The sequence below is a fragment of the Staurois parvus genome, unplaced genomic scaffold (assembly GCF_062004578.1).
Source record: "Staurois parvus isolate SC_StPar_1 unplaced genomic scaffold, SC_StPar_1.0 ptg000574l, whole genome shotgun sequence".
NCBI classification, from domain to species: domain Eukaryota; kingdom Metazoa; phylum Chordata; class Amphibia; order Anura; family Ranidae; genus Staurois; species Staurois parvus.
The window spans coordinates 1,241,959-1,264,522 of record NW_028318370.1 but is presented as its reverse complement, the minus strand read 5'-3'; the positions used below and the strand labels follow the sequence as shown (position 1 = coordinate 1,264,522).

At 42.8% G+C, this 22,564-nt stretch overlaps 1 protein-coding gene across 1 annotated transcript; it reads right to left on the bottom strand.

Annotated features, from left to right (window-relative positions):
• Nucleotides 1-3,920: 3,920 nt before the first annotated feature.
• LOC149450435 (trefoil factor 3-like) lies at nt 3,921-21,101 on the bottom strand. The gene is made up of 4 exons (XM_089691897.1): nt 20,921-21,101; nt 12,397-12,543; nt 10,614-10,760; nt 3,921-4,083 (listed from the first exon to the last, which is right to left on the bottom strand). The coding sequence occupies exons 1-4, from the start codon at nt 20,991-20,993 to the stop codon at nt 4,076-4,078; spliced, it is 375 nt and encodes a 124-aa protein (XP_089548023.1). The 5' UTR covers nt 20,994-21,101; the 3' UTR covers nt 3,921-4,075.
• Between the last annotated feature and the right edge of the window lie 1,463 nt (nt 21,102-22,564).

Below are 22,564 nucleotides of genomic sequence, written 5' to 3'. Positions count from 1 at the left end.
TACATCATTTTTGCTTTGATTCCAAAGATCTTTATGTGATCTAACCAATTGTTCCAATTCAAGATTGGTTCCTGTATGTGGCCATTTATGATCTGAAGACATGTCAGCAGTTGCTGTACAAATACTTCCAACATTACAGTACATGGAAGAATCAATTGATGTTGATTTGGGCCTTCCACTTTCATCCAATAAATTTGGAGCAACATATGCCAACGGTAAAGAAGAAGAATCTCGATTTGATCCTGATTTAAATTTCGGCAATGGCAGTAAACCATTCCTATTAATGACAACAGCGCTGTTTACCATATTGTTTAAGCTGTTGTTAACTCTCAGTGAACTGATCTTTTTAACTTCTGAGGCATAAGGCAACTCAGACAGACTATTGTTGGAACATGGAGGAGCAGATTGTTCAGAAATTATATTTTGGTCTTCTAATTCCAAAGCTTTTCTTTGTAAATCTAATTTATAATGAATACAATCTCTTTTCAAATGACCAAATCGTTTACAATAGAAACAAATAGTATTTCCTGTCTGCTCTGAGACTCTCGTCCTGCCTGTGACATGTTCATAATTGGGTGTGGCTAAGCACATGGTCTCTCTCTGTTCTCCATTTTGAACAATTAAACTTTCCTTCTTCTGATTGTTTAATTTAAATTGTCTCCTAACTGTATCAATAACTTTGGCTGCGTGATCTAAATCATTTTTTCCAGTAGCAATAATAAAAGATGCTGGATCAAGATACTTGAATTTTTTAACAAAAGCATTTACCACAGAAGGAGTCTCATTGTCTAAATTAAATATCATTTTGTATACTTTAGAAAATCTATTTTTAAATTCAAAAGGATCATCATTAATCGTAGCTCTTAAGGAGTCTAAGATTTCCAAAGAAGGAGTTTCCTCTCCAGTAGTAAATATCAATAATTGACGTAGTCGGTCTGATGCATTGCTATGCATTTCCTCATCATCCTCAATATATGGCGTTTTGATTAATCTACATGCCATAACACTGGGGAGCCATAAACAGAATAGAAAATTTCTTTGCTCCTGATTTAAACAAAAATTATTACAAAAATTTTCATAAACCTCCATGTTATAGAAAGCATTAGATTCCTTATCATAGGCTGGCATATCCTTCAAAATTTTCATGAGCTGATCAAGGATTTTAAGATTAAGTTCTGCAGCTTTATCCCTTAATTTTCTCTTACACATTTCTTCCTGATCTATAGGGTCTCCTTCTATAGACTGGATGTCTGGTACAAAAGATTTTTGTTTCTCTGCCTTAGTATTCACACAAATTCTTTTTACATCATTCTGCAGGTCAGATAACTGAATGTCTTTTGTTTGAATTGCACTTTGCAGATCATCTATTTGCTCAGTCAAAATCTGGCAATTAGCACATACACTGCTCTGATCTTGCTTCATTACACAAGCAGCAGTCTTAGGAACATCAAAAATCATGGCATTAAAAACATTAACTAACTTCATTACATTTCTAACTTGTTTGCTCAGTTTCTTAAAGGAAAACTTAGATTTTTCTATCTTACTATTAGCCTGTAAGCACTCATTATACATGTACCGCCAAAGTTCATCATCTTTAACAAATGTAGACAGATTCTTGAATTCTAACTTACTCTCTCTAGATAATTCATCAATAAAATCCATTACTTACCGATTAAGAAGGTCTTTCTTTACATAACGCGTCTTTTCTCTCTTGGCGGGAAATGACATCACCAAGGAACAGCGTTTCTTGCAATTGCGCAAATTCTCACCAATTCTGCTTTTAGGTTCTCGATTATGCCGACAATTCATCTGTTGCAGACTTTTACTTCTCCTGAAAGCTTGATTTCATATTTTGTTGAGTTTGCAAACATCTTCCCTCTCATCAAGGTGAAAGAGAAAAAAATCAAAAATAAGCGATTGTCGGAAACGAATCGAACTGGAGGCTCGCCACTGTAAAATATCGTATTGTCTCGATATTTTATTAACTTGTATTGATGAGAAATGTTCAGATAGAAAGTCCTTCCACTTCTTGCATAAACTCAAAAAGTTAATTTAATAATAATGTTGCATAAAATTAGAAATAAAATATTGTCATACAGAATGTTTAAATAATGTCCAAAAAATATAGTTAAGTTCTTGATAATAAGATAGTATATATGTATATGTGTGTATAGTGTGTAACGCAACAAGGCTTCTAGCAAAGTGTCCTTAAAAAGTCTTTGTTCTGCTCTTAAAAGAGCAATCCAGCCCCCACCATCTCCTAAAAGTGGGTTGGTATTCTCTTGTAGTCCCACTAAGATAATTGACACCAACAGGAGGTATTAAAACAAAACCTCCAATGTACTTCTCTCAAAGTCTGAGTGTAACTTTATCTCTTACATAGATGGGGGAGGATGGGGGAAGGTATAGCTAATTGCTCTCATATGTGGCTTGAATGTAAAGGAAAAACCCAAGATATATGTTCATATGTATATTCACAGACTATGAAGTCTAATTACTTACTTTTCCCAATCTAGAACAAATATAAATATAATAACTCAATTATTCTATTAAGATCCAACTCATTCATACTTATGTTAGTACTGTTAATAAGAAGATATTAGATATTAGGTTAAGGAAAGCTTCTAACACCCATCATTGGTATTAGTGGGAGGAATAGTAACCCATCATTGGTATCAGTGGGAGGAATAGTGCCCCATCATTGGTGTCAGTGGGAGGAATAGTGCCCCATCATTGGTATCAGTGGGAGGAATAGTGTCCCATCATTGGTATCAGTGGGAGGAATAGTAACCCATCATTGGTATCAGTGGGAGGAATAGTGCCCCATCATTGGTATCAGTGGGAGGAATAGTAACCCATCATTGGTATCAGTGGGAGGAATAGTGCCCCATCATTGGTATCAGTGGGAGGAATAGTGCCCCATCATTGGTATCAGTGGGAGGAATAGTGCCCCATCATTGGTATCAGTGGGAGGAATAGTGCCCCATCATTGGTGTCAGTGGGAGGAATAGTAACCCATCATTGGTATCAGTGGGAGGAATAGTAACCCATCATTGGTATTAGTGGAAATAATAGTAACCCATCATTGGTATCAGTGGAAGAAATAGTCCACAATTGTTGGTGTCAGTGGAAGGAATAGCGCCTTGTATCTTTCAGAGGAATAGTGCCGCAAGGGCCAGTTAAAGACTGGCAAAGGGTCGCATCTGGCCCCTGGGCCACAGTTTGGAGACCTCTGCTTTAATCCCTTCACCAGCCAGTAATGCACACTGTGGGGCGCCCCCATTCAGTTGACAGTGGGGATCATTTTTACCATACTGCAATGCATCATGATTGCAGCGTACGCACACCCCTCTCTATAACTTAATGGAGAGTGCTTGGGCAAGAGGGCGGTAAAAACATGGATCAAACACACATTTTTACTGTTCCTCAGCCACAATTGTAAGACTGGCCATAGGTGATTGGGTATTTTTGATTAGCCACAGAGCTGGTGGGACAAAAAGAATGGATTCCCCCATCCACACAAGCGAGGTGGATGGAGGAATCCTCCCGGCTGTACTATTGTATTTTGCAGGGGGGGGGGCGGGGGGCTCCTCCGCTGTCAGAATACACTGATTAGCACTGCAGCCAATTGTCGGCGGTCGTTGATTGAATGAAAACTTTCCAACATCTCCATTCAACAAAAATCTATTGTTAGATCGACTTCTGTCAAGATGGAACCACCATGGATAGATTGAAAGTTGGTCAGCCTGTGCTGAACTGGCCACATTTGGATCCATCTATGGCCAGGCTAAGCAAGGCCTTCATGTTTCAGCTCACATTCCTCCATCCAAAACTGAAGTGCCAATTCCGGATGGACTGACCCTTTTAAAACATGATGTATAGTTGTACAAACGAGACAATAAATGAAGCCAACAATGCAGTGGGATTTATGGATGTATTGTTTCTGAAAGCAACATAAACATTGTTCAGGAGATAGAAACATACACTGCTGAACACCAGGAATTGGAACAATCAGACAGAACGGGGTGTGCAATGAATGGAGACAGAATCAGCAGTGAGTGACCTGGCGATCTTCTTACTCCACTGAAAAACAGGAAAAATCAGAGGAATGGTCAGATTTACATCAACTAAGCTTTCTCAGTCAAAGCAAGTACGCCCCATAGAAAATGATGACTTTATTTGAACAAATGACACATAAAATTGGCCTGGTGTTTATAGTTTCATGATCTAAATTCATGTGTCGTATGGAAAACAATAAGTACACCCCTACATTTCCCACCACTTCAAATCCATGAAATCAGAATCCGGTGTTCCATATTAGTTGCCAATAGTGGTGTATCGAAAATAAAAATTCTGATGCTGAAACTGAAACCAAAAATTCAGGATGCACTTCGCCAAAAACCAAAAAAAAAACCTAAATGGACAGTTTTGAATATATATATATATTTTAAATTGAATTAATGTGGCTGGCAATTTTACATCACATTACACTAGCGGTGTTTCTGCATTGAAGTCAATGTGGACTCGACTTTGCATGAAAATCTGTGAGACGTGATTTTGCATTGAAGTCACTAGGGGGCGTTTTTGCATGAATGTCTATGAGACTTGACTTTGCATGAAGCCCTATGAGATATGATTTTGCATTGAAGTCACTAGGGTGTGTTTCTGCATGAATGTCTATGAGACGCGACTTTGCATGAAGGTCTATGAGACGTCATTTTGCATTGAAGTCACTAGGGGGTGTTTCTGCATGAATGTCTATGAGATGCGACTTTGCATGAAAATCTATGAGACGCGAATTTGCATTGAAGTCATTAGGGTGTTTCTGCATGAATATCTATGAGACGTGACTTTGCATGAAAGTCTATGAGACATGATTTTGCATTGAAGTCACTAGTGGGTGTTTTTGCATGAATGTCTATGAGACGCGACTTTGCATGAAAATCTATGAGACGCGATTTTGCATTAAAGTCACTAGGGGAGTTTTTGCATGAATGTCTATGAGACGCAACTTTGCATGAAAGTCTATGGGATGCGATTTTTGTATTGAAGTCACTAGGGGCATTTTTGCATTGAAGTCGATGTGGAATCGACTTTGCATGAAAATCTATGAGACGTGATTGTGCATTGAAGTCACTAGGGGGCGTTTTTGCATGAATGTCTATGAGACGCGACTTTGCATGAAAGCCTATGAGATATGATTTTGCATTGAAGTCACTAGGGGCATTTTTGAATGAATGTCTATGAGGCATGACTTTGCATGAAGGTCTATGAGATGTGATTTTTGCATTGAAGTCAGTAGGGTGCATTTCTGCACGAATGTCTATGAGACACAACTTTGCATGAGAGTCTATGAGATGTGATTTTGCATGAAGGTCTATGAGATGCGATTTTTGCATTAAATTCAGTAGGGTGCATTTCTGCATGAATGTCTATGAGATGCGACTTTGCATGAAAGTCTATGAGATGCGATTTTTGCATTAAAGTCAGTAGGGTGCATTTCTGCATGAATGTCTATGAGACGTGACTTTGAAGTCACTAGGGGCATTTTTGCATGAATGTCTATGAGACGTGACTTTGCATGAAGGTCTTTGAGATGAGATTTTTGCATTGAAGTCACTAGTGGGTGTTTTTGCATGAATGTCTATGAGACGCGACTTTGCATGAAAATCTATGAGATGCGATTTTGCATTAAAGTCACTAGGGGAGTTTTTGCATGAATGTCTATGAGACGCAACTTTGCATGAAAGTCTATGAGATGCGATTTTTGTATTGAAGTCACTAGGGGCATTTTTGCATTGAAGTCGATGTGGAATCGACTTTGCATGAAAATCTATGAGACGTGATTGTGCATTGAAGTCACTAGGGGGCGTTTTTGCATGAATATCTATGAGACGCGACTTTGCATGAAAGCCTATGAGATATGATTTTGCATTGAAGTCACTAGGGGCTTTTTTGAATGAATGTCTATGAGGCATAACTTTGCATGAAGGTCTATGAGATGTGATTTTTGCATTGAAGTCAGCAGGGTGCATTTCTGCACGAATGTCTATGAGACACAACTTTGCATGAGAGTCTATGAGATGTGATTTTGCATGAAGGTCTATGAGATGCGATTTTTGCATTAAATTCAGTAGGGTGCATTTCTGCATGAATGTCTATGAGATGCGACTTTGCATGAAAGTCTATGAGATGCGATTTTTGCATTAAAGTCAGTAGGGTGCATTTCTGCATGAATGTCTATGAGACGTGACTTTGAAGTCACTAGGGGCATTTTTGCATGAATGTCTATGAGACGTGACTTTGCATGAAGGTCTATGAGATGAGATTTTTGCATTGAAGTCACTAGAGGCGTTTTTGCATGAATGTCTATGAGACGTGACTTTGCATGAAAGTCTATGAGACATGATTTTGCATTGAAGTCACTAGTTGGGGTTTTTGCATGAATGTCTATGAGACGCGACTTTGCATGAAAATCTATGAGACGTGATTTTGCATTAAAGTCACTAGAGGAGTTTTTGCATGAATGTCTATGAGACGCAACTTTGCATGAAAGTCTGTGAGATGCGATTTTTGCATTGAAGTCACTAGGGGCATTTTTGCATTGAAGTCAATGTGGAATCGACAATGCTTGAAAATCTATGAGACGTGATTGTGAATTGAAGTCACTAGGGGGCGTTTTTGCATAAATGTCTATGAGACGCGACTTTGCATGAAAGCCTATGAGATATGATTTTGCATTAAAGTCACTAGGGGCATTTTTGAATGAATGTCTATGAGGCGTGATTTGCATGAAGGTCTATGAGATGTGATTTTTCACCACACTAAACGCCTCAAACGTCGCAGTCGCGCACTGGAGAGACTGTGGCGCAAAACCAGGTCCCCTCATACTTTCTCCCTCTACAAATCTGCATTTCTTATCTACACCTCCTCCCTCCACGCCGCCAAGCAGGCCTACTTTGTTAACCTAATAAACACCCTCTCCTCCTCCCCCCGCCGACTCTTCTCCACCTTCAACTCCCTGCTCTCCCCCCCCCCCCCTCCTCCACTCAGTACCTCTCTCACCGCCCACGAGATTGCCACCCATTTCCACAACAAGATTGACGCTATCCGTAAGGACATCGTCAGCTTGCAATCTACCTCCCCACCTAGCCTCCTCGCCCCCGTCACCCCTTCATCTCCCCCCTCCTCTGCCCTCACAACCGCACTGCCCCCCTCCTCTCCCAATGCCCCGCCCACCATAACCCCCCCCCCGGACTGCACTCCCTCAGCCCTGTCACTACTGAGGAAGTCGCCAAAGTCCTCTCAAAAGCCCGCCTCACTACCTGCCCCCTGGACCCTATCCCCTCTCAACTCCTCCGGTCACCCCCCTCTTCCCTCATCCGCTCCCTCACCCACATCTTCAATCTCTCCCTCTCTACTGGCGTATTCCCCTCCCCCCTAAAGCACGCGCATATCACCCCCATCCTCAAAAAGCCCTCCCTGGATCCCGCGGACTCCAACAACCTCAGACCCATCTCCCTGCTGCCACTCACCTCCAAGCTCCTTGAACGCTTAGTCTACGATCGCCTAAGCGCCCACCTTACAGACAATAACCTCCTTGACCCTCTACAGTCCGGCTTCCGTCCCCTACACTCCACTGAAACTGCCCTCCTCAAAATCACTAACGACCTACTCAACGCCAAAGCCAAGGGCGACTACTCTGTCCTCCTTCTCCTGGACCTCTCTGCGGCCTTCGACACAGTTGACCACCCCCTCCTCCTTAATAAACTACTCTCCCTTGGCATCGGAGATACTGCTCTCTCTTGGTTCTCATCCTACCTATCCCGACGCTCCTTCAGTGTCACCTACAATGGTGCCACCTCCCCCTCCCTCCCCCTCTCTGTTGGGGTCCCCCAAGGCTCTGTCCTAGGACCCCTTCTCTTCTCCATCTACACCTCCTCCCTGGGCAAACTCATACAATCTCACGGCTTCAACTATCACCTCTATGCTGACGACACCCAAATCTACCTCTCCACCCCTCACCTCACCCCCACTATCTCCGCCCGCATCACTCACCTCCTAAATGACATCTCAGACTGGATGTCGCTACATTTCCTCAAGCTCAACCTCTCCAAAACTGAGCTCCTCATCTTTCCCCCTGCCAACACCCCCCCCCCCCATCCTATCCATCATCACCAACAACTCCACTATCACTCCCGCCCCGCAAGCCAAAGTCCTTGGCATCATTCTTGACGCGAACCTCTCCCTCCAACCGCATGTCAAATCACTCACAAACACATGCAGGCTCCATCTTCGCAACATTGCCAAGATACGCTCCTTCCTCACCCCAGACACCACCAAACTTCTAGTACACTCCCTCATCATCTCACGCCTTGACTACTGCAACTCCCTCCTCACTGGCCTACCCAAGTGCAGGCTCTCCCCGCTCCAGACCATCCTGAACTCAGCTGCCAGACTCATCCACCTCACCACCCGCTCCACCTCTGCCACCCCCCTCTGCCTCTCCCTCCACTGGCTCCCGATTGCCCAACGCATCAAATTTAAACTCCTAACCCTGACCTACAAAGCCGTTCACAACACTGCCCCTGACTACCTCACCAACCTTATCACCAAGTACCACCCTACCCGTACCCTTCGCTCCTCACAGGACCTCCTTCTATCCTGCTCCCTGGTCTCCTCCTCCCATGCACGACTGCAGGACTTCTCCAGGTCCTCCCCCATCCTCTGGAACTCACTGCCCCAATCCATCAGACTGTCGCCTTCCCTATTCACATTCAGGCGCTCCCTCAAAACCCATCTCTTCAGGGAAGCCTACCCCACCCTCACCTAACGGCCATCCTCCCTCATTCCTCCCACCACTTCATCCCCGTCAGCCACTTCCTACTGTACCTTTACCCCCTCCCTCCTAGATTGTAAGCTCGTAAGAGTAGGGCCCTCTTACCCCTCGTACGTTGTTTGTTGTTGTTGTACTGTGCCATGTATTGTCCCCCCTATTGTACAGCGCTGAGCAAACCCTTTGGCGCTATATAAACTCGTAGTAATAATAATAATAATAATAATAATAATTTTTGCATTGAAGTCAGTACGGTGCATTTCTGCATGAATGTCTATGAGACACAACTTTTCATGAGATTCTACTTGATGTGATTCTGCATGAAGGTCCATGAGGTGCGATTTTTGCATTAAATTCAGTAGGGTGCATTTCTGCATGAATGTCTATGAGATGCGACTTTGCATGAAAGTCTATGAGATGTGTTTTTTGCATTAAAGTCAGTAGGGTGCATTTCTTCATGAATGTCTATGAGACGTGACTTTACATGAAGGTCTATGAGATGAGATTTTTTCATTGAAGTCACTAGAGGCGTTTTTGCATGAATGTCTATGAGACATGACTTTGCATGAAAGTCTATGAGACATGATTTTGCATTGAAGTCACTAGAGGGCATTTTTGCATGAATGTCTATGATACTCAACCTTTTTTCTTATCAGCAAAATGCCAATGCTACCATTTATGGCCGATATGTTTCGGCTGCCGATATATCGGTGTATCCCTAGTTGCCAATAAATAGACTCTCCTTAAAGGGTATTATGGCCAAATATTTTTCTTAAGGGTCACAAGAATGTGCTTACTTTTGCTCTCCTGTGACTCAGGAGACCCAGATGACTCCTGTGAGTCAGCTAATAGTGGGCTATTGCACGCTGCCAGCTGGCGCCAAAGAGCTGCTCCAGGCTCCGGAAGGGTCCTGGCAATATTGTTGGGATCCACTCAGCTGCCAGATTGACAGTTGGCTTCGGTCATCAGCACATGGCTGAGAGCCGAAGCCAATTGCCCACACCTCCTATCCCAGCATTCCACTGAGAGCTGGAGGGGCAGAGTGAAGAATGGTGACTGACAGTCACTGCTCTCTGCTCTGAGAAGATTGTGAACTGAGAGATCAGTGGTCATGTGATCACTCAGTTCACTGGCTTAGAGCTGGCGGCAGACATCTGCAACATCCCAAAAATGTTATTATAACCTCTATCTACACTAATGGATGTATGATAGTGACGTGGTTTAGGTATAGCAACCAGGGTTGGGACAAGGGGTGGGCAGGAGGTGTGTCTGCCCTAGGCACTGTGGTATCATGTGAGTTGGGAGTGCACCATGAGGGGAGGTGTGCTAGGAGTGGTGATATGGGGGGAATTTCTGTTGGGAGGAGGGGGAACAGGATTTGTGCTCTAGGAGGAAGGTTTGTGCTAGAAAAGGTGATATGGTAGAGGGGGGTGAGGGGTTTGTGCTAGGAGGGACATTTTTTTTGGGGGGTGGGGCATATAGGGAGAGAGAAGATTTGAGCTGAAGAGATGGGGGGGTGGGGGAAAAGATTTGTAATAGGAAGGAGGACTTCTCAGTAGGGGGGAGGCAGATTTGTGCTGGTAGGAGGGAAAATTTATGCTTAGGGGGTGCGCATGCAGATTTGTGCTCGATTAGTTTTTTTTAGGGGGGGATTTTTGCTGACACATAATGCTCATACATCTTGGGCGGGGGGGGGCACAATTTTACTTGTTTGCCTGGGCTCTAGATGACCTTGTCCCAGCACTGATAGTGACCCTTCACTCTGTGACTACATTACCATGTGTGATGTCTGAGTAGAAGCACCATATGGGATCGGGTACACTGGAGTTGAAGCAACAGCCCTTCTTGTAACAGTGGTCCATGCTAATGCCGGGGTAGCCGCAGTTCTCTCTCTGTTTGGGCAGGACAGCGCACTCGACGGTCTCTGTTACAGAAAATATACATTGTAAAGGGCTATAACTTGTATACAAGAACTACATTAAACACTGTTTGAGCACCCAATTCCATCTATTAAGATAATATAAAATTGGACTGAATGGGGACCTGCACTTTGCACACTTTGACTTTTTACATGTTTTAATTTTTTTTAGATAAAGCACAATTAGAACTTCTACTTTGTTTTCTGTCTGGAGCCCCTTTGGGAAGATTACTTCTCGCTTCCTATGCCTGTGACAACCAGTCAGACACTGATACACAGAGTGTCATTGAAACAGGAAGTAAAATAGGGTCTGGCAGACAGTATTTTCAAAGAGAGAGAGAAAGAACAGGAATGAAAGTTGCCATAATTCTCTTAGGAAAGATTTACTTTAACCACTGTTTACCCCCTTCCTGAAAAAGGACATTTTTTTGCTATTCAGCACTGCGCTACTTCAACTGGTATTTGCGTGATCATGCAACACTGTACCCAAATTACATTTATATAATTTTTTTTCACAGAAGTAGAGCTTTGTTTTGGTGGTATTTGATCACCATTGGTTTTTTCTTTCTTTGTTTTTTTATATAAACAAAAAAAAATGAACATTTTGAAAAAAACTAAACATTTTTTACTTTCTGTTATAAAACATATCCAATAATAAAAATGTAGAAAACAGATGTCTTCTTAAAGTGGAGTTCCGCTCACCCTGTCAAAAAAATAAGTCAGCATCTACAAAAACTGTAGCTGCTGACTTTTAAAAAACAGCCACTTACCTGTCCCTCGGTCCCTCGATCCTGTGGCGTGTCCCCCGCAGTCCGTTTCACCTGTCGTCCTGTATTCCAGGAGGTCAGCATCTTCAGTGTGGACAACTGACTATGACAGCTTGCGGCTTCACAGCCAGGTACCCACTGTGCATGCGCGAGTAGCTCTGCGCTGCGCTTCATGAATGGTCCTGTAATTTTCTGGGACCTGTCACGTGTCCCAAAAGACTACAGGGAGTGAGGGGGGAAGCCACCTTTTGCTTCCGATCGCCTAGGCGATCGAACCAGAAGTGGGAGCTGGTACCTGTCAAATTCGGGTACTGCTCCCCAAAGGTGCCATCCAGGGCTAGCACAGGCAGCGACTATAAGAGGCCATAACTAGTTGGAGGCAGGGATGGCAAGGAATAATGTATCCAAGGTTCCCAAACCTTAAGGAATCTCAGATGAGAATCATGAAGAATGCTAAACATCTGTTCATTGATCAACATAGCATTCATCTGGGTCTTCACTCCCTGGAAGACAACCGAAGGGGTTCTCCAAGCTTGAGCTATAGCACGTTTGGCAGAAATAAATAGGTAGGATGCCAATTTCTTCTGAGACCTAGACAGACCCAAAAGTGGGCAATGCAGAAGGGCCACCCTTGCATCCCTACGGACCATAATATGAAAAGGCCTACTGATTTCTAATGGAGGCCAATTCAAAAATAGGTCTCCTCCCCTGCCAGACAGAGCTGTACTGAGTGGTAGAGCTGTGTAAATCTTAGGACTGAAGGGACATAAATACAAAACAGGTAAATTAGCTCCCATCTTGCATGTCTGCAGAAAGATCTTTGGTTAGAAAGAACCATGGACAACTGGCTATCAGTCAAATACTATGTACTGTACCTGCTTGAATTTCTGGCTGGTAACACCACACCACTTGGGGAATGCTGTCATCAAAGCAGCAACCTATGTCTGTGCAGTCCTTCTCTGAGATCCTGGGGTACCCACACTTGACTCTAGCCTTTGGCTCCGTTAGAGTACACTTAGTGGCTGCATAAAACAATTAAAAGAATCAGTACAGGAATCAACAGTCTTCAGCAATGAGGGCAATATACAGTATAAAGTGGTCTACACAATCAGGTTCCTATGTAGAACCTATCAGATCTCTCTAATTTGCTGTTGTGTTATTATACTGAAGCAATCTAGTTCCCACCAAATTAATCATTTGTAGGGACTATCTTCCTTTAGGAACCAAATCCCACTGTCCCTTCTTCTCAGATTTTCATCATGTATAGACTAATATTAAAAAATGCTACCACCAGAACTGTTGCACTACACATCTCACCTCTTTATAGTGAGGAACAAAATGGATGGAGGGTCTGGACAATTAAGTGGAGAATCAAGTCATAGAAGGCTTTAAATGTGAAGTTAGTGTGGAGGGGTGTAGGTCTTACCAGATTGCTGGTCGAAGGTCAGATGCCTCGATGTAGGTCTTACCAGATTGGTAGTTAAAGGTCAAATGCCAGGGTGTAGGTCTTACCCGATTGGTGGTTAAAGGTCAGATGGGAGGGTGTAAGTCTTACCAGACTGGTGGCTGAAGGTTAAATGGGAAGGTTGTAGGTCTTACCAGACTGATAGTTGAAGATCAAATGGGCAGAGTGTAGAGCTTACCAGATTGGTGGTTGAAAGTCGGATGGGCAGGGTGTAGAGCTTACCAGATTGGTGGTTGAAAGTCGGATGGGCAGGGTGAAGCTGCAAGGGTTATTCCTGTGAAGGCTGCTGGGTTTTTATTCTGAAAAATGTAGGCGGAGAAGAATTTTCCCCAGCCACCTAGCCTTGATTTGAGGTTCGCTGGAAGTCAAGGGTTGTCTCAATTAAAAAAAAAATTGCCACAGCAGCTTGGAAGTTCAAGGGGTCTATGGGAAGTTAGTAAATAGTTGAATTGTTACAAAACTGTGGGTTTACATGTTGAGGTTTATTTTTCGTTCAACCAGCGTGTTCAATGTAAAAAAACTCACAGAGTTATTGTATTCTGACAATGGGGACCCCTTCCCCCACCAAAATACAAAGATCAGCATGGCAGCCATTGGCTGCAAGTGCTGATGAAATGCTAGTTTTTGAGCATTACCATTCAACAGAGGCTGGCCGTTAGACTGGCTTCTGTTGAACAGACGGCCGTACACATGTACTGAAAGTCAGCTGGTTCAGTAGGTATTTTCGGTACCGGTATACCCAGGTTCAGAAAACTACATGAAGAGGTGGATGTTAGATCAGTCACAAGGAGAGTTCCTGTGAAGGATGCTGGGTACCCATTCTGAAAAGTTTTGATGAAGAAGAAAGTTTCCCCCACCCACCTGCCATCAATTTGAGGTTCATTAAAGGTCATGGGTTTGTAAAATATCACAAAAATGGGTTGTCACAACAGCTTGGTGGGTCAGGGATTTTTTGGGGAGTCATAATTGAATTGTTAAAAACTGGAGGACCATAACCCAGTCAATATACTATGTTCTGTATGAGGCTTTCATGTATGTCCTGGATAAATAAAGAATTAAAAAAAACCTGGAGGTCCATCTGGGGTATTGTGCTTCTGCTTGATTGGTTATTGATGGTTCTCCTGGGAGCTAGGCCCCCTGGTAAGAACATTTGAGTTTAGTAAAGTCTTTGAGCTGGTGAAGCTTGGCTGAGGACACGGATGATTCTAGTTATAACTGGTATCTTTAAAGACACCCCAATGGTTGCATTGCCAAAATTGCTTATTGTTTGTTCTTTTAACATTATTTACTTAGTTGTTTTGACTGGCAAATAAAAATACTTCTGTGGCCATTTAAACCAATGTCCCACCGTTCTTGGTAATGAGAAGGATCTTGCTTGATGATTCCTTTAGTCATGAATGTATTATTTTAAATAGCGGATATAAAGGAAAAACAGAGGTGGAAGAAAATCACCTGTGGGTTTAACCAATAATTTGCTGCAGATTCATTCATGGCCTGCATAAGTGGGGGTGTAGCCGTGGTGTCTCCTTAGCCTACATTCTTTGTGCCAAAAGGTGTCACTCCTCTCCTTCTCAGAAAGGTATGTGGTAAGGCCCATAGAAGACCTTTTCTGGAAATTATTACAAGGATTTGTGTCAGTCTATGGCTGCCATGGTGGGCTGCTCAACCAGAATATACCTCATTATGCCAAAACAGCAACAATCACAGTAGGCTATGCACATTCTATGCCTGAAATCACTCCTAGCAGGAAACTGTCCAGCGCTCTGCCAGACCTCCATAAGCTTTAGTCATATGCTTCAATGCGGCTATTCACGTGCATTTTGCATAGGGTTTCGCTACTGCCTGCTTTAGTGCTTCACATAACAATGCACATTAAATGCATTTGTGCAATGGGTATACGTTCATTCTGAATTGCACACCAGCACACAGACATGCATCTGTGCAAACCTTGCTGGAGTGAAATGATGGCTTCCACAAACTAAGAGGATGATTTACTAAAATTGGAGAGTGCAAAATGTGGTGCAGCTATGCATGGTAGCCAATCGACTTCCAATTTCATCTTGTTCAATTAAGCTTTGGCAATAAAACCCAAAAGCTGATTGACTGCTAGGCAGAGCCGCACCATATTTTGCACTGTCCAGTTTTAGTAAATCATCCTCTTAGTTTCTGTTAGGGTTTACATCTACACTATATTGCCAAAAGTATTGGGCAGCCCTCCAAATCACTGTATTCAGGTCTTTCAATCACCTCCATGGCCACAGATATATAAAATCAAGCACCTAGGCATGCAGACGGCAAACATTTGTGAAAGAATGGGTCACTCTCAGGAGCTCAGTGAATTCAAGCGTGGTACCGTGATAGGATGCCACCTGTGCAATAAGTCTATCCATAATATTTCCTTTTCTGCTAAATATTCCACGGACAACTGTTAGTGGTATTATAACAAAGTGGAAGCAACTGGGAACAACAGCAACTCAGCCACATAAAATGAGAGATTGGGGTCAGTGCATGCTGAAGCACACAGTGCGCAGAAGTGGCCAACTGTTTGCAGAGTCAACTTGATGTGGCCTTCAGATTAGCACAACAGTGCATAGAGAGCTTCATGGAATGGTATCCATATACCACCCAAAACGTACTCTCTGCTCCTCACAAGACCTCCTACTCTCTAGTTCCCTGGTCTCCTCCTCCCATGCCCGTCTCCAGAACTTCTCCAGGGCTTCCCCCCTACCCCAATCCATCAGACTATCACCTACTCTCCTCTCCTTTAGGTGCTCCCTGAAAACCCATCTCTTCAGGGAAGCCTACCCTGTCCTCAACTAATTGCCAATCTCCTCCACTCTTCCCACTACTCCATCCCCCACAGCTATTTCCACCTGTACCACCATCCCCTCCCTCCTAGATTGTAAGCTCCAAAGAGCAGGGCCCTCGAACCCCTCGTGTATCGAATTGTATTGTTACTGTACTGTCTCGTGTACTGTCTCCCATTGTAATGTACAGCGCTGAGCAAACTATTGGCGCTTTATAAATACTGTATAATAATAATAATATTCTCTACCTTGGCTTGACACAGGGCACTTCACAGTCTAAGGGCATTGTTAATATGCAAATTAGCCTTCTTTTCATTTACATGCCCAGGATAATTTAAGGTCTGTACCCATTCTGATTTAAAGGGTAAATCTTTTGTGGCAAAAAAATGGCAAATAAGAAAAAAATAATATGGTGTATACAATTGCGACCCAAGTCATATTTTGATTGCATGTTTTTAAAAATGACCTTTCCTTTTCAATCTGCAGTGCTATCATTTTCTGTAAAATGCAATATGGCAACCTGGAGGCGTTCTATACACAGATGGTGTACAAATAGCCCCCCAAAAATGTCATTTCCTGTTTGTGTGATTGGCTCACTAATTTTCCCAGAAGTCTTCACTAAGATACAAGTCAGATTGTGGGCATCCCCTGCAAAAAAATGTCATTTTTGGTGAGATACTCCCAAAGGGAAATCATGTCTAAAGGGATGCTGACCCTGCCACTTTCCTCATTAGAATCCTGCAAGTGCAGCAGCTGATTGATAATTATAAAGTCTCCCCCCTTAGAATCGCTTTCCACACTGACACAAACAAACAGTTATTTCTTCAAAATAAAAGGAAGGAATCTGCAACAAAATGTGTTAAGATCCCTGCACATAGATCACCCAGAGGGGAATGTTTTTTCTCTCAACGAAAGTGGAGTTACTCCTTAAGTGTTACTAAACCCACAGCAGTAAAATCAGTCTGTATATGCAGTAAAGCATGCTTGTTATTACTTGTGGAACTTAAGGGGTTAATCTTCTGCATTGTGTATAAAGGCTGTTTGATCCTGACTTCTCTGATCCTCCCCTTCTCTACTGTACCCAATCCATCTGCTGATAGAACAGAGCCTTGGGGGCAAGCTGCACATGCTCAGTTTGATGTGTATTTGTGTATTGCTAGAGAGGTTTTTTTTTTTCTTCGGAGAGTGCATGTGATCAGCACAGGGTCAATCAACGCTGTCCAGACAGAGGGTCAGGGGTCATGCAGTGTTCTGTCTCTCCAATCTCAGCAATGAAAGTGTGATCTCTGTAACTTACAGCTACGATGAGATAGCGATAACTCCAATCTCAGTTGAATACCACAGTCAGTGATCCATACAGAAGATATCTTGTAGATCTTGTGAAGTTTATTCCATAAACTGAGAGAATCTTACAACAATGAACATCGGATAGGTCAAAAGATCATAATGTGACCTGCTTCATGACATGAGGCTAGAAGCTGCAATGCATTTCTGGGAAAAGGGCTGGGCTATCTATACAGCATTAACTAAAGCAAAGGAAAGGGAGGAGCAGAGACAAAATATAGAGAACACTTAAAGGCATATGACAGTCATGTGAAACATGACATGCAGCCTCATAGGACAATCAGGGGAGAATGAAAACCCCTCCTACAAGCTTTAACCAGTGCTGGACACTGATAGAAGTCACAAAGCTACTCTAACGGCTGATGAGAAAAGGTTTATATTTAATAATACAATTGCATTTTCATGTTCTGTGTACTGTGGGAGACCAGATATAGTGAATGCAGGATCCGGGAGACCAGATATAGTGAATACAGGGTCCAGGGAGACCAGATATAGTAAATGCAGGGTCCTGAGAGACCAGATATAGTGAATGCAGGGTTCGGGGAGACCAGATATAGTGAATGCAGGGTTCTGGGAGACCAGATATAGTGAATGCAGGGTCCGGGGAGACCAGATATAGTGAATGCAGGGTCCGGGGAGACCAGATAAAGTGAATGCAGGGTCCGGGGAGACCAGATATAGTGAATGCAGGGTCCGGGGAGACCAGATATAGTGAATGCAGGGTCCGGGGAGACCAGATAAAGTGAATGCAGGGTCCGGGGAGACCAGATATAGTGAATACAGGGTCCGGGGAGACCAGATATAATGAATGCAGGGTCCGGGGAGACCAGATATAGCGAATGCAGGGTCCGGGGAGATCGGATATAGCGAATGCAGGGTCCGGGGAGACCAGATATAGTGAATGCAGGGTCTGGAGAGACCAGGTATAGTGAATGCGGGGTCTGGGGAGACCAGATATAGTGAATGCAAGGTCCGGGGAGACCAGATATAGTGAATGCAAGGTCCGGGGAGACCAGATATAGTGAATGCAGGGTCCTGGGATTAGTAACACTTTAAGGCTAGGTTTACATCTATGCAGTTTGCATTTGATCTGCTTCTGCAGTGCATTTTGCGTTTCTGCACATGCTTTTTTTGGCGCTTTTTTGATGTGTTTTGCGGGGGGGGGGGGTTTGCCAACTTGTTGCTGGACAGATTAAAAATGCGGAACGCAAAGTGCATCAAAAGCATGCCAAAAATGCTTCAAAAGTGCACGCGAAATGTAGCACTTGCATTTTATATGCAGTTCCATTGAAGTCTATTGGACTAAAAACGACAACTGCTGCTGGAAAAGAAGTCCCTGACCCTTTCCAAAAAACATGCACACAAAAACTGCATAGATGTGAATGTGTCCCATAGGAAATCATGATAAATGGCATGCACTGCGTTCCTGCAAAACGCAAAATGCATTAAAAAACGCACAGGTGTGAACCTGGCCTAAGTGATGAGAGGTGCGCCGTATCTGGGCACGCCCACACCATGATGTCATCATGACTGACACGCAAAGCTTCTATTGGCTCCTAACAGCTCATAGCATGAATGTGAATGAATGTGAGCTATGAGACTGTAGAGTGATGAGGTCAAACCTTTATCTTTTGTTAAAATTCTTTCACAGAGATATGACAGTTGAGGAAGCCGAAGGACAGCAAAGGTTTATGGTCAGGCTACGCGGTCTGTTTCGGTGTAAATAATGATGTGTAAGTACAGCTCTGTGTTTGCTCAAGGCATGCCTGCAATCTGTTAATGTTGATTCTCCCACTATATCACATGGCAGTCGGCTCTCAGCCTCTCTTACTCTTCCAATAAAATAATACTTTCTAATATAATTTGGACCTGACATGTCGCAAGTACATTCTGTTGTCGCAGAACTTACCGGGATTATTCTTCACCCTGCAAACCTATTTAACCGCTTTCCTGCTGCCCTAAAGTGGATATACTGCTACAGGGCAGCAGGGGTGCGCAAAATCACGTATGTATATATGTGATTATGCATTTCCGGGTAGGGAGGCATGCGCAAGCCCTACCCGTGCTGCTATTCACGGCCTCGGCTATCAATCACTGGGTCCTGGCTGGTGATTACTCGCCGACACCCGGTGATCACCGAGCATTACCGACGGAGGCAGAGAACTGTATGTAAACAATACAGATCTCTCCCCTGTGAGCTCTTGCACACTGCTTTGTATGGCTCTGCATAGCATCTCTGATGGAGGAGAGACCTGTGTATAAACAACACAGATCTCTTCCCTGTCAGCTCCTGCACACTGCTTTGTATGGCTCTGTATAGCAGAGCCATACAAAGCAGTGTGCTTACAGTGAAGCACACACACAGCCCCCATAGTGTAACAGCACACAGTTAACCCTTTGATCGCCCCAGATGTTAACCCCTTCCTGCCCAGTGCCATTAGTACAGTGTCAGTGCTCTTTATTAGCACTGATCACTGTATTGTTGTCGCTGACAAGTCAGTTCCCCCCAGTATCAGAATGTCTGCCGCAGTCCAGCTAAAAGTTGTTGTGATCGGCGCCAATTCCAATATATATACACCGCCATTTGTAAACGCTATAACTTTCTTGTAAACTAGTTAATTTACACCTATTGGGGTTTTTTTTTTTAGCAAAGACAGGGAACAGAATACATTTTAGCCTAAATTTATGAAGAATTTTGATTTTTTTACTGGGCATGTTTAATAGAAAAAAGTCAAAAATATTGTTATTTTCTCAAAATTGTTGGTCATTTTGTTCATAGCGCAAAAAATTTAAAAAGCACAGGCAATCAAATCTCACCGAAAAAATTTGCGGAGAAAAAAAAAGGACAGAAATTTAATTAGGGTGCAGAGTTGCATGACCGCGCAATTGTCAGTTAAAGTAATCGCAAAAATGTCCTGTGCACGAAGAGGGGTAAATCTTCTGGAGGGCGAGTGGTTAAAGGCTACGTGTGCATGGACACCTGGGATAACCTGCTGGGGGAGTTTACTGGCTGTAGGAAAAAACACCAAAAAGCCGCTGTAAAAACGTCTGTGTGTATGAGGACTTATGGGCATTGGCTGTTGCGCAACAATACACAACTACAGGATTGCCATCAATTTCTGTTGAGCCCATATACATGGAAAAAAAAGAACAGGGGCTTTTTGGTGCAACAATGTGAATTTTTAGCCTCATAGACTTTAGAGAGAGTGCATGAAAAACGCATCACAAAAGTATTAAAAATAAATATAAAAAACACGGAAAATCCATGAAAATGCAGAACAGGTGTGAAATAAGATCGATCGATCTGTCTGTCTGTCTGTCTATATGTAATCTATCTATCTACATTATCTATCTATCTATCTATCTATCTACATTATCTATCTATCTATCTATCTATCTATCTATCTATCTATCTATCTATTTATCTATCTATCTATCTATCTATCTATCTATCTATCTATCTATCTATCTATCCATCCATCCATCTATCTATCTATCTATCTATCTATATGTATTCTATCTATCTATCTATCTATCTATCTATCTATCTATCTATCTATCTATCTATCTATCTATCCATCATGTTTGTTGTTGTCTGTAGCATTGACGCTATCTCTCTCTACCACCATTTGACCATAGTACCCTATATCTGTATAAATAGATTTGAGTACACGGTTTAAAATTTAGTTTTATAATATAACCTTATAATAATGTCATTTTAACAGTTTGTATCAATTGCTATATCCTCCATATTACGAAAATCCCTATTCTAGGGACACTTACAGTTCACAGGTGGGTACGCCTCACTCCCTATGATGAGGGCAGCCACCAACAAGCAGAGGGTGTAGCGTTCCATCGCTGTTCTCCTGTGCAGCCAAGGAAAGTGTGCTGCTCTCCTCGCAGACAAAGTTTTATATCAAAGTTTTGTTTGCTTAATTGGTGTTGATAACCTCTTCTTTTTTTTTTTGCTGTAATGAGTAAAGCACACAAGCCGGATAATATTTTCTCAGATGATGGAGATAGGGACATGAGGCTTTGTGCAAGGGTTTATGTGACAAATATCTTGTGATTTTTTTATCTCGTGATAAGTTTTGAACTAAGTTTACCGTCATCAAATATCAGATAGCTGAACTGCAATTTCATGCACGGTCTTTGCAGCTATTTCTGTCCCCAATGAAGTCATTGGTTTATTTGGCCCATTTATGGCCCATACACATGATAAGAAGATTGTACGAACATTTTCATACAAGGAACGATCAGCCGATTATATGATTGTTAGCACTGTGCTTTGGACAGACAATTCCAACTTTTCAGAGGAAAAAAACTGAGGGTGTAAGCTAGAAATTTTTTATCGGACGTGAACACTGATGTCTGATCATCGTTTAATTATTTTGCTGCCAGCGCTGTTTTTGCATCTTTTGCAGAAATATGACTACAAGGCGGCACCGGTGCGAAAACCATGTATATATGTGATTTTGCAGTCCCGGGAAGGGGGCGCATGCAAGGCGTGAGCCTGCCCGCACCCTGCCCTCGCCCTCACCTTGGCTGTCAGTCACCGGGTCCCTGCTTTTATAGTGAAACACTGTATGGTGCGTTTTTAACCCTGCAGTGCCCCAGGAGGATGCATTTTAATGTGAGTTTTACTAGATTGTTTTAAATAAAGGTTATTTTGAGTGGAAAATCTACAGAAAATACGATGAAATTGCCAACAAAAAGCACAATTTTAAATCGCATCTAGTGTGAACCAAGCAGGCAATTCAACAAAGGAAATAAATCTTTGAAGGCATGCGGTATCTGCATGCTCGGATAAGGGTCTGTTATGGATTTGGGGAGGGGGACTCCATGCCATAATTTTATTCTTTTTTTTTTAAAATCCTTTTCTCTCTCTCGCTCACTCTTCTCTTGGTTTGACAAACCTTCCCAAAAGGGGGTGGAGTACAAACCAGCATTATCAAATCAATCAATAGTCCAGGCCCTTATCTCATCCTATCGTTTGACATTCACATAAGGTGCAACTTTAAAGGTGTATGAACAGACAAGGCCTCATTCTAATTCACATTCTAGGGATCATTTAGACCGAAATAAAAGATGCTGCCACCAGCACATGTATGTTAGGGTAGTCACACATAAATCATGCAAATTCATTGCCGTGGTTGGGATTCAAACCAACAACCCTAGCGTTGTGAGGCAGCAGGGCTAACCACTAAACCATGGAGCTGTTGAACACTAATCTAGCCTGTATTTCTGTGGTGTGAATCAACCCTAAATCCCTGGGCAAAGTCAGTGTAACTAGCCAGATATCTCCAATGTGACACAAATGTTGTGCTATGTTGCCAATTCAGATGTATGTTGGTTCTATGTATCCCAATACAAAGGATTACAATACTAATACAGGCGTATCGCGGTTTACCAATGCCTCGGATAAGG

Coding starts and splice junctions, on each gene's coding strand:
- LOC149450435 (XM_089691897.1), bottom strand. CDS start 20,993: ATGGAACGCTACACCCTCTGCTTGTTGGTGGCTGCCCTCATCATAGGG. Junction 12,544..20,920: donor GGCGTACCCACCTGTGAACT/GTAAGTGTCCCT, acceptor TGTTTTATGCAG/CCACTAAGTGTACTCTAACG. Junction 10,761..12,396: donor CCAGCCAGAAATTCAAGCAG/GTACAGTACATA, acceptor TTTCTGTAACAG/AGACCGTCGAGTGCGCTGTC.